This window comes from Engraulis encrasicolus, chromosome 22, assembly GCF_034702125.1.
Source record: "Engraulis encrasicolus isolate BLACKSEA-1 chromosome 22, IST_EnEncr_1.0, whole genome shotgun sequence".
NCBI classification, from domain to species: domain Eukaryota; kingdom Metazoa; phylum Chordata; class Actinopteri; order Clupeiformes; family Engraulidae; genus Engraulis; species Engraulis encrasicolus.
Genome location: NC_085878.1, coordinates 32,302,642 through 32,315,498, shown reverse-complemented (window position 1 = coordinate 32,315,498; position 12,857 = coordinate 32,302,642). Strand labels below are relative to the sequence as shown.

The following is a 12,857-nucleotide window of genomic DNA, read 5'->3' as shown; positions in this document are numbered from 1 at the left end:
AACACATTTTCTCCCTGCACATTCTGCAACACAATGTGAAATTGAAACGTGAAACTTTTGTTTGTCTGTTATTCAGGTGCTACAAGAAAAGTAGTTAGTAGTTAATTTGCAAGCTACTTTAAACTAATGACGTTTTATTTACCGCAGAACCATTAGAACAAAACAGATCTGTGGTTTAAAATATATTTCCTCTGATTGGCCGTGTTGCCAAATCTTGCTCAGATGGATAATTTCGACGATTTTTATCTCGCAGGCTATTGCCCAACAAATTTGTGGTTCATTAGCAATCAGCTAATGAGTCTCATGATTGCCAGTGGTTGATTATGTAAAACAGCTTCCTGGCAACAGGAACACAGTGGTGGTTGGTTGGATGCATTGGGTGCGTATTCTGTTCTACGTTCAGCATTCAGCTCATTTGTGGTCTGTCTATATTAGCAGGGCTGGACTGGGATCGAACAGCCCCGGTATTTTTTTTTTAACATAGACCAGCCCCTCATAGCCCCCTGCTTTTCTTCGATATGATTAGCTCTGTCCACGGTCTATATTTAACATGGGTCGCACTACCTAATTCAGGGCCGGTCTCAACAGTGGCAATTGTGGGCCCTATGTACAATCATCTCCAATGGACCCTCCCAGCCATATATCTGCATAAATAAGACACTGGTTGGGCCCCCTATATACATGGGGCCCTGGTGACTCTATCACACTTTACCCCCATGTACGACACCCCTGTGTCTCAAAGGATTACAAACAAACAAAAAACAAAACAGTATCGGCCCCTGAGGACTGTCGGCCCACCAGGAACATGCCCTGTATGCCTTCCCCGTCTCGCCCTAGTGTTTTAGGCAGAGTGGCTAAGCTTATGGCGCTCCATTTGCATCAGCTGCAAGCCTTTAACAACAGCACTAAACACTGCTGATGGATTCCAATGGCACATTAAGAAGACCACTACAGCGGTGGAATTGCTTGAGCGGCAACATGAGAGGCCTGCCACCGACAGAAAGAAATCACCTCCTTCATTTGAATGGACCATAAATAAAGATTATTAGGTTAATTAATTATTCTGCATTTATTATTCTCTCTTATACCGCCACGTAATTACTCTGTACGGATATAATTGAATTTGATCTGGAGCCAGCGGATGGATAATTTGTTTTCAGGTTACCGAATGGTAACAACGTTGCCGGGGCTGAGAGGAAATGACACATGGTAGCTAGACATAATTCATCTGGCTGCCTTCGCCTGACACCGAACCAACAAAAGGAAATTAATTCAGATCCCCAGCCACACGGGCAAACAACATTAAATACAGAAATGAATAACAACCGCAAATCAAAGACCAACACAGGGGAGGAGGCTGTGGTGGCTGATATCCCCTAGATATCAAATACCACAACTCCACACAGACACAGGTGAGCTACACGACGTAGTAGATACAGATAAAGCATGTTCCTGAGAGAAAGGAAAGGAAATAAAGCATGCTCCTGATTTTACATAGCCTGTTTAACATGTTAGCAGGGGAGGGTGAGACAAAAAGGGGGAATGTAGACCAGTGAGAGAGAGAAAGAGAGAGAGAGAGAGGGAGAGAGAGAGTACACAGAGTGAAGGAGAGAGAGGGAGAGAGACGGAGGGAGAGGGAGAGAGAGGGAGAATACACACATGGAAGGAGAGAGAGAATACACAGAGCGAAGGAAAGAGGGGGAGAGAGAGAGAGAGAGAGAGAGCGCGCGAGAGAGAATGTATTTGCTTTTTATCATGCAACCACATGTGTACACATGCCTTTGGTTAGTGTGACAAAGTGTATTTGTTGGCTGAGGGTATTTTGCAGCAATTCATGCCGTATGGAGTCTCCAGCATGTATGGCTGCACACATCACAAAGAAGGCAGTGGCGCACAGCAATGAGGATTATCGCTTATCTTCCAGCATGGCAACTGTGGTCTGGCCAGAACGCCAGTGCATTTTATACCTCTTTGATTCTCTCTCTCTCTCTCTCTCTCTCTCTTCGGGGAGCATAGTAACATGCAAAATGCATTCAACGCTCATATCCACGTAATTCAATTCAATAGCGGCGTTCTCGTCCCATCCCTTCCCACTCACTCACTCACTCACTCACTCACCCTGGCCTGTTTCAATCCTTGTCGTCGCAGCGCTGCTTAGATACAGCGAAACAGACACATACATCTCGTATACACGTGTCCCACTTTCTATCCTCTACACACACAGCTACGTACGGTACGTCTCACTGTTACTACAATATAAGCAAGTGTGATGGATTTCAGATGATACGCCTATGAATATATATAAATAAAATATACAATGTTCCATGATCTCCTATAGGCTCATATGCTATACATTAAGTAGTGTTTGACCTTATTCAGCAAAGTCCTGCTGAGTGCATGGATCTCCCCACAGACCTTGGTATTTTAAATCTTCCTGCAATATGTTTGACAAACACGTCATGTGCATGTACTGTAAACAAACGTGTACACAGGACATTCTGGAAATGGAAAATGTATTAGCTTTCCACTAAGCACACACACAGGCATATACACAAGCAAACATGTGCCCCTACACACACCCACATCAACACACACACACGCACGCACGCACTCACGCACGCATGCACACACACAAACCCAACACAACGCACGCGCGCACACACACACACACACACACACACACACACACACACACACACACACACACACACAGAGTTCACGACCCAACACACACACAACAGTATACATCTGTAGCCTATACACACACACACAGACACACACACACACACACACACACACGCACAGAGTTCACGACCCAACACACACACAACAGTATACATCTGTAGCCTATACACACACAAACACACACACACACTCACACACACACACACACACACACACACACACACACACACACACACACACACACACACACACACACACACACACACACACACACACACACACACACACACACACACACATGCGCACACACAGGCACAGACACATGCAGGCAGAGACAGAGACAGACAGACAGACACACACGCACACACACACACACACACACAAACACACACGCACACACACACACACACACACACACACACACACATTTGCTTTTTAAGTCCACAAACATGTACAAAGAATATACTTAACCTTCTGGTCAGAGGGTGTTCTATACGAAGCAAGAGTTGAATCGTGTGCCTTTGTGTCAAGGACAACCTAATCTGATCAAAGCATTGCGTTAACCCCTCCATGATAAAGGCTGGAAGGAAACATCTGCTTTTCAGGTAACAACCTGGCACTGATGTTTCAAACATATCAAATGACCAGAGGTGTCAAAAGTAAAAGTAAAAAAGAGACACAATTTCCTTCTAACACAGTTAACTTATTTAAATAACCAGTAGACCTGTGTACTTGTCTTGTGATTGCCTACCTTTGCGTTTTTCAGTAACAACACAGTCTATCCACCTCATTAGGTATAATGGAGGAAATGGTTTAAAAGATATGTGATATCATGGGATAGTGTACTTACACCACACATTTACTTTAACTTTTACTTTTGACACCTCTGTTTCAAATGACCAAACGCTGCTTTTTTCAATCTCCAGTGTCCACTCTTCTGTGTGGTAGGTCTAACCTATTGCATTCTGTGTTACTCTGTCAAGAAACTAGCCAAAAATCAGTAAATAAGCAGTTATTAGTTTCTTTTTTATAAACCTAAATGATATAAAACTGCTTGACTGTATGCATCAGGCAAGCATGACCATGGAAGGACAATCCGTAGCCTACTTATTTTCGGAAACCCTTGAGCTAGAGCCGCTGCTACACATTAGCAGAGTATGCAGAGTGCTTAGGGCACCAACCGGTGCTTGGGGCACCAACTACTTTGCCCCCAAAATTGGGGCCTCTTAAATTGAGATCGACTAAAAGACGTTAAGAAAAAAATATTGAATTACATTACAAAACATATATTTATTAGTTACTAGATCATTATTATTAGAATGTTATTATTTAATTATGAGGGGGCCTCCTGACCAGTTATGCTTAGGGCCTCCAAAACGTTAGCAGCGGCCCTGCCTCGAGCCTATAGGTTTCACCTCCTGTGCCCCCTCCTCTAGCAGCATTTAATGATATGTGCTTTGCCACAGACTTCGACTGCATAAAACAACAATGGTCCGAACTTGGCTAATGATCCCGCGGGCTTCACAAAGTCATAAACTGTAAAGACATCCTTTTACTTTTTAATTCCTCTGCCCCCTGTGGTCGTTCTACGGAAGGCCAGCCTGCTGTTTCAATAGGGGCTGGCCATGTTTGGCTTGGCGTGTGGAACACATGTGGCTTTGAGCTCATTTTTTCCTGTGGCAAGCTAGGCCGTGCTCGCAATGTGTAGTTTCATGTAGAAAAATACATTAAGGCGGGCTGTCTGTGCTGTATTAAGTCATTATGCCAAACTTTGCCAATGATAATGTATTGAGCAGTACACACATGGATGCGCAAGCATGCGCACAGGCCATACACACACAGACAAGTACCCACACGTTCGCACTGCGCACGCAAACACACACACACGCGCGCGCGCGCACACACACACAAATAAACAGATGCACAGTGGAATACGCACACACATGCCTGTGCATAGTTCCTTGTAAACTGTGTGGCTCCGATTTGTTTATTCAGTAGGTCTTTGTTTTACTATACATAACCACATGAAGATTTTACAGATGAAATCAGATTTTGCCACTTTACACTTCCTATCTGCATGAAAGAAATTCAAGTTAAGGACCTTTTCATGCATGCGTATTGCATTGTAATATTAAAAAATTGTTAGTCTTTCTATGGCTGTTATTATGTTAAGGTATATTGACCCATCCCACCCACATGACTTTCGCAAATTCACTGCCATCTTGGACATAAAGTGGCGGGAGATTTGAATCTATTTGAATTGGTTTCAATGCGAGTAACAAGAAACAACAAACAAACAAATAAAAGAAACAGCGATGCAGAAAAACCTGACACTATCCAGAGAGGCAGGACCTTTATTGGGCCAGCAGATGGAAAGGTATTGGAGTGGTGTATAGCCTTCTTATTGCACATGCCCTTGACATTGGTATTGATGACATTGGTAATCTTGTGAAGCAACATGTAGCTCTAATGCCACCTTTACCTTTCAATCCTACCTTTAAACACATTCATTTTGATGTCACTTGATGAGTTACGTAAATAACAGCTGCAGTAAGAAATTAGACTACTAAATCATGTTAAAAAAACATTTAAAATGGAGTTTATCCAGAAAAAGGAAGTTTCTCCATTTAGATGTAAATTCCACCTGCAGTAAGTGCTAACCCAACCGTATAATTGCATATGCATGAGTGCACACAATGGCTATACAACAAGAATATCTATATATCATGTCATATTTCATTTCTCACCTTAAGCTGGTGCCAACATGAAATAAAACATTGACCCATTTTTTTATTACTTCCTCCATTCTTGGTTTGATAGTGTGTTTTCACACTAGTATGGGCAGTGTTCCCAGAAGAGCGAGGTTGATCTAAAAAGATGGTGACACCTTTTGTGATTAGATGCCAGTCCAGTTAAAACGGTAGAGGGTATCAAAGTCTGAAACCTCTGTATCACAGCACACACTGGTGCTACATTAAGTGTCACAAATTGTGTGTAGGCTATCTCCCAGAACGGGGAGTGGCGAGCGGTAACCGGGGAGGGGTCCCAGTTCTCCGCATGTTTCCCTTGTTCATTATGCTTACAAACTGAGCGCGTCAAGAAGTGCTACGGAGCTGATTGTGAAGGTTACCTCAAGTCAGTTCGGTGCATATAACGCTATTTGAACGCATTTCGAAAGGAGTAAAAAAAAAAAAACTGGCGGGACAGCCACCTTTGCAGACGCGGATCTCTTCAGGGGAATGGTATTATATGAAACCGGTGTTTAACGCAGAACAAACTTCTGCAAGTTTTAAAAACTTTTAAAAAGCAAGGTATGCATGGATGGGACTGGGATGAAGCCAGTGTTATCACTATGGAGGTAGTTTGAATGAGTGCACTTCTCCGCGAAAAGTGATCGTTTTGTAGATTCGTGATAGTCACTGTGTGTTTTCCATTTTGATTTGTGGCGCACTATAGCGGGCAGGACGGTGGAGCCTCTTTTTGCCGGTCGCGTGGCTTCTTTGTGTACAGCTGCTGTTTCTGTGCGCGTGTTGAAACACTGTGGCCTGGACAGGAATCACAATCCTCGAGGAAAAGATCTGACATCCCACAACTGCTTATAGTTTTCAAAATTAGGAGCGCTTACTAACGCCGGTGAAGGAGGATTACTTTAAACTTCACACATCATCCCTCTCCCTTTCCCCGAGCTATCCCGTGCCGTCCCGACTAGGCTACAGCTCGCCGCTCTCCATTGCTCTGCGCGTGGATTGTAAAGAGAGAAAACAAATTGAGCTCAGTTCATTGTACAGCTGCGCTCTTCACTGAAACATCATGGATGTACGCTTTTACCCGGCTGCCGGAGGGAATTCTATTCCTGGAGATCCAGCCAACCTGGATTTTTCCCACTGTTTGGGATACTACAACTACAATAAGGTGAGATAGAAGCTCTATTTCTAGTTTCCACAGTGCACTGTGAATGTTATGGAGACTCGGCGCATATGTGCGGATGTGAAGTTGTGTTGCTTTCTGATCTGTGTGATAAACCAGCATTTGGGGATGCTGGGATAAGGTTTGCTATTGTGTATAGCTAACTACTTTGCCGTGTTCGTTGGTTATTGCTTCGGTTCCGTTTGAGGATGATAGAATAGGCTACAAGTAACCAGAAGGCTCCGTCCGTGGGGTATTTTTCTGCCACCGAAACTTCATTGGTAGTTCATTATGTCATTGTTACGGTGTAACTTGCATCTGACGGATTTGGTTAGGATTGGCAGAAGTGTTGAAAAATAGTTCATGAGGTCACTTGCTGAACTATAACATGTGTAAATGCAGTGTAATATATGCGTAGCAATTAGGGAATAGCCGGTGATGTAAGGAAGTGTAGGCTACACTCAAAGCTAAATTCTAATCGAGTTCCAAATGGAGAGGGGCGCATTTTAAAGTTGGTGCGTGATGGCTACATATGGTTACATATTGCCATTCGTGGCCATTAGATACAGTTCACACAGATCTTAAGAGTTCTTGCCACTGACAGACGCTTAAGCTAGGCCAGTGTTTGAAATCGATAGTTTGAAAAGATGCAAAAGCAAGGACCTGTCAATAGGCTAGCTCATGTTACACACAATGGCAGAATTCTATGGGATGCGTGTCGGCTGAATTATTGTGTTCTTCGCGTTTTGTTATCGGTTAATAACAACTTCAAAGAGTATCGTAGTTATAACATGTTACCAAAAAGGTGGGTTGTCATTGAAATAGGCTCCGCTCAGATCCTCGCTAAAGTTTAAAGATGGACAATAAGTAGTAACTTTGTCCGAGCAACTCGATACTCTGTGGGATTCGCTTGCACTTGTCGGGCAGCGCCACATGCCATTTCAATGTGAAACTGTAGTCTAATCCATCAAAATGAAGTCTAAACACAATTGTGCTATGCACATGGTATTGCACATTGCTGATAATAAACCCACTCTGTAGGTAAGCATTTTAAGTTGTCAAACTATGTCAAAAGGTGTTTGTCATAATCGGTAAACAAATGCGTATCAGTATATCCAGAAAAGGGGTGCGCGTAATCTTGCATGCAAGTCCGGTTTGTATTATTCTTTGTTTTCATAGGTAGGGCCTATATTCCTGCAACACGGGGGTCTGAAAAGGATAATAAACTATGTTGATAATACATCTTATTGTGTATCAGCATGCATATTCATGCAATATTATGCTAAATGAACTTGTGTAATCAGATGTATTTGAAACTAGACTATACACATTATGGATGACATCATAATGCAACCTATGGTACAAGACCTGAGAGTAAGCATTTTAATGCCAGGAATTCAGCCTGCCTACAGTAAGTTAACTCAGATGTGCCCCAGTGCCACAATGTGTGAGTTTGGAGAAATGTAAAGGCATTGCGGGTCTCCTTCAGTTCAGAGCCTGTGTTGAGTGGGGTGTGTAAATGGTGTTTCTTTGTGGGGGTGGGAAGAGGGTAGCAGGGGAGGCTAAATCATAACAGACCCCCAAACTGATCAAAAGGTCTTGTTGAGTCATCACATCATCAGCATACCTCCCAGAGACCACTACATTAATTACCCCAAACTGTCTAATCAATCTTTCTGTCTCATAAGGGGGGTTGGGATTTGAAAAAAGAGTGACGATATGGAGCTAGTCAAGCCATAGTAATTAGCCACATACAATATAGGCCTACATACATTGTATGGCCAGTTAGCATTGCTTTTGTGTGTGTGTGTGTGTGTGTGTGTGTGTGTGTGTGTGTGTGTGTGTGTGTGTGTGTGTGTGTGTGTGTGTGTGTGTGAGAGAGAGAGAGAGAGAGAGAGAGAGAGAGAGAGAGAGAGAGAGAGAGATAGTGTGTGTGTGTAAGAGAGTGAGAGAGAGATTGGTAATACGTCTTTGTCACTGGGATGTCAACAGTTGTGCTGATCATTCTCAAAGTGTTTCATTCTGACAGGAAGAATGAATGAGCCGGGACAGTTTTTCAAAATATTTGAAAATTATAAATGAGCACCATCAAAATGGCCCTTTCAAGCCTAATGAGCTTTTACATCCAAGAATACCCACTGCATAGACAAGTATGCACATGTTAGCCCAGAAGTACCACCTTTTGTATAGATTACAACAGTCTGGATTAACTCAGTGCAGAAATGTTAGTTTTCAATCGTTTTTATGACTTTAAGATCAAGCTGAGGTCATCTGTCCTGATACATGAAAGCTAATTACAGCTTAGTTGAAAACGTTCTTGTTTCCTAGATCACTGTCTTTTGCAGGGTAATACACAAACAAGACCAATGTTCAGGAGTCTTGCCACAGAAAGCCCCTTATTGTTTTCAGTGATTAGTCTGGTGTTCCTATTTCAAATGTGTGCAGTCTTACATTCTAGCCGAACTCAATTTATCTGGGTAATGGCTGTGGTTTTTACTGGCTCGGGGGTTTATACAGAGAACATGTGGTTGTAGTCAGTGAAATTTACAAGAGAATAGCTTCACTTCTGAGATCCTTAAAGAAATACTTGCCCGTATTACAATGGACATGGGCAGGGCATTTTGCATGGCCTCTCTTGGATAAAATAACGAAACGGAACCGCATTAGTTCTCAACAGTGCGACATGACACATGTCTTCTCCTACAGCAGTTCAAATAAGTACTGCTAATGAAAGGTTTAGAAAAGCCTTCTCTTGTCGAAAAACCCAGCGGCCCTTTCACACAAGCGTTCCCCTCGCCCTAACAGGAACATTTATTTTCTTCAGTTTGAGAAACTCTTTAAGTGCAGCGCTGCTGAATCAGTCTAGGCAGGATTCAATCAAGCCAGTTGTCCAAGAGCTATTAAAGCTGCCCATTAGTTTACCCCAGAGCACTTTCTTGTGTCTTTAGTTAGTGAACTGCAGCACAACCCTTCCTGCTCGTGAAGATGCTTTGCATGTACCCAGGGTCAGACTATTAAAAGGCAAATTCATGAACACATCAATATTTTGAAAGCCCTTTGTTTTGTTCTCTCTCTCTCTCTCTCTCTCTCTCTCTCTCTCTCTCTCACTCACTCTTTCTTGTCATTATGAGCTTTAATTAGCAGGTGGAATAAGTCAGCTGTTTTTCACTCCTCAGTGAGCACTGCCATGTAGTTCCACAAAGCATGCAGCATGCATGATTGTCTTTGGTGGTGTTCTGTTCTCTCCATGACAACCTCTTTGGACTTTGGTGTCAGGAAGTGTGTAACCAAGAAAGGATTTATCATAGCAGATGGCGCCTGTAGAAATATGACAAATTACCTCTGAGATTCTGCACGGTGGCTGCACTAATTTTCTCTGCTTTTGCGAGATTAGAGCACACCGCATGAATTCACTAGCAAAAAAATATATTTTTAAAATCTACTTCAAGTCATCACAGAGCAGTTCCAATTGTTCTGCTAAAACAATCCAACCTCCTTCTTTGTTGAGAGATTTGTGGATAGTGTAACATGCAAGGATGCATGGTGCAGGCAGGCAGCTGTGGTTATCAAGGGATGTCAGAGGGTCCCCCCCTGTAAACGCTCCCCCTGCCAGAGACAAAAGCTTGATTGTGAGGACTTTGGTTGGCATTGTGTCACGCCTCAGCATGGAAAACAAAGCTAAAAGGAAATGCGGAGGAGACATCAGAGATGTTAAATTACAGCTTCTCCTCTACTGTAACCCCCCGAGGCAATACTCACAGCATATACCCCAGTTTGCAAACCCCCAATTCACCCTTCTTCTTCTCCTTCTTCTACCTACATCACCCCCCAGCTGTTGTGTGGGGGCTGCCTCGTCTTTCATGGTCTTCATTCCTTTTGTGAGATGGGGATTGAAAGGGTTAAAGTCCTCTCCAAACACTGAGCTTGCATGTGCAATGCCGGCAGTGTACGCAGCTGGTGCTGTTTCATCACACACACATTTAACTTTAAATGGAGGTGCCTTCAGAACCTGCTTACTTAGTTATTTTCAAGCCTTGATTGATGTAACCGCAGGTCCTTGCTGAAGCATTAGTTTTGGCCCCAATGTGAAAATGAATGCCAGTTTTGGATATTTTGAAGCTTTTAGATTATGTCCATGTTAAGTGGACATATTTATCACATTTATTTAATGTAGGGCGTATTCTTTGGGAAAGTGACAGCCATTTCAAACTTCTCTGCTTTTATAACCCCTTGGCCATATTTGATTAAACTCCTAGACAAACTAAACCAAACTAAACAAAAGCCCGGTGTGTGTATATTGTGTTACCAAACATGTATTTTCACATTCATTATTGTATTATCACCTTCTCCATCTTTGACCACACCCTCAAGCTTCTGTTAACTTCTGTGAAGTAAGAGCTTCCTTGACAACCCTTGAACAACAACATTGACGTTGCCATGGGAGCGGTGCTCAGGCACTTGAGTGATTGTGTATATTTGCCTTTGTAATGGTGCAAAGATATTGGTGGCCGTGAAGCCCAAGGAACAATAGGATACTTGCCTACTGAAATGACATTTTAAGCGTTCATAAACAACATGAGAGCGCACCATATGTAGCAGGCTGATTAATCATGGAACGGGTGACTATTTTTCAGATGACAGCACTCGTTGGATTTTTTTAAATATATTTCAAAAGCTAGGCCATTGTATTATGTTTTACAGTCCTCGTGTCATCAGTGCTATCGTGTTCCATAAAGATGAACAGATTTAGAAATTGTTGACATCAAGACTTGTGGCCGTGACACCAGCAGCGGAGTCTGTTTTCACTGGATCTGCAGTACACACAGTCCACTAAGCTGACCTTCATATCAAATCACACTCTGATAAATGCAGCTATGATACCCTGGCCACCCACCACATCTGTGCAAAAAGCACTGAAATAAAATCCAATGAAGTTGCTTCTGCCGTCATTCGTATCGATCCACTTTCTTTCTTTCTTCGTTCTTTCTTTCTTCCTGGCTTTCTTTCTTTCTTTTTTGTCACCCAGATCAACTTGTGTTCTAATGTGATTGTACCCCTCAGGACAAAGGGCTCACTCTTCCCTGAAACAGCTGAGGCATAGCAGGCTTATTTTCGGACAGGCTGTGATGTGAGAGATGCTATGCTGAACAAATCGGTAGATGATACTTTAAAGTGGACACGAAACACCAGATGATGTTTTCTTGGTTTGCTGTATTGATTCTCTGTCTTATCATTTCCAAAATGGTTTGAATAATGGGTGTGTGACGCTGGTTTAGAATGTCCTGCATGTTTTAGCGGAGTAGCCGTATACCGCCATCTTACAATATGATGTTACATCACTCAGTTTGTCAGCTAGGAAATTCTACAAAACCCCCTGTGGTTAAAGATGACCAAGGCTATTTCGCATGTGGCAGTTGTATTAATAAGTCTAAGATAACAACACCCCACAGCGTGGTGGCCAGTGGGTATGGACTGTAGGCTATGCGTATGTAATGATAGTTTTGAAACATTACCTGGAGGCCTAAATAGTGTTGGAAACGCGAGCGCGTCTAATTATAGTTACACAAATGTAAAACTGCTCCAACCTTAAAAAAAAAAAAACCTCAGGAAGCTGTGTGTGTGAGAGAGGCCCTCTGTGCAATCTTGATAATGTGGATCAGGGATCCTGGTGAATATGTAAATCTTTGGCTGACACAGGCCATTAGCTTGATCAGATCTCATAAAGAGCATGTTTAATCTCATGGCAGGCCATAAATTGTCTGCGCGTCTTTTCCCTCCTCACACACAAACATCCCAGAAGCCTTTAGCTTGAAGAGAATTCCAGAGATATGTAGCATGTGTGTGTGTGTGTATGTGTGTGTTTTTCATACATTCTGGAATCTTCTGAGAAACCAGAGCATGGTGCCAACACGTGTGACTGCAGTTTAGATAAGGGGAATGTAGCACTGAAGAATTGGTGTCAGGCTCAGTGTCGTATTACAGCCATTTATCATGACACACCATCAGTTCTTTGGCCCACTATTTATTATACCACTCCAACACATCTGCGTGTGTAAGAGACAAGAGCTCGAAAGACAAGATACATCCATCTGAAACAGCTGAAACAGTCCCCAATCTCCTCTTTAGAGAACATGTTGAACGGAAATAGAGTGACGTAAATAGACGTGGATCAGCTTTATAGTTCCAACACATGAAGCGACAGATGGAATGATCGTGAATATTATGTCAGTGTTAGTATTGCACTGCCTTTTTATTCTCCAGAAGCT

General features: G+C 42.7%; 1 protein-coding gene across 2 annotated transcripts in view; it reads left to right on the top strand.

Moving 5' to 3' along the window:
* Positions 1-5,778: 5,778 nt before the first annotated feature.
* The window catches only part of tox3 (TOX high mobility group box family member 3), a 56,362-nt gene continuing 49,283 nt past the window's right edge, over positions 5,779-12,857 (top strand). For both annotated transcript variants that reach the window (XM_063187821.1, XM_063187820.1), the window contains exon 1: positions 5,779-6,597. In XM_063187821.1, coding sequence (XP_063043891.1) covers positions 6,496-6,597 — 102 coding nt within the window. In that variant the 5' untranslated portion in view covers positions 5,779-6,495. The remainder of the gene's footprint in view (positions 6,598-12,857) is intronic.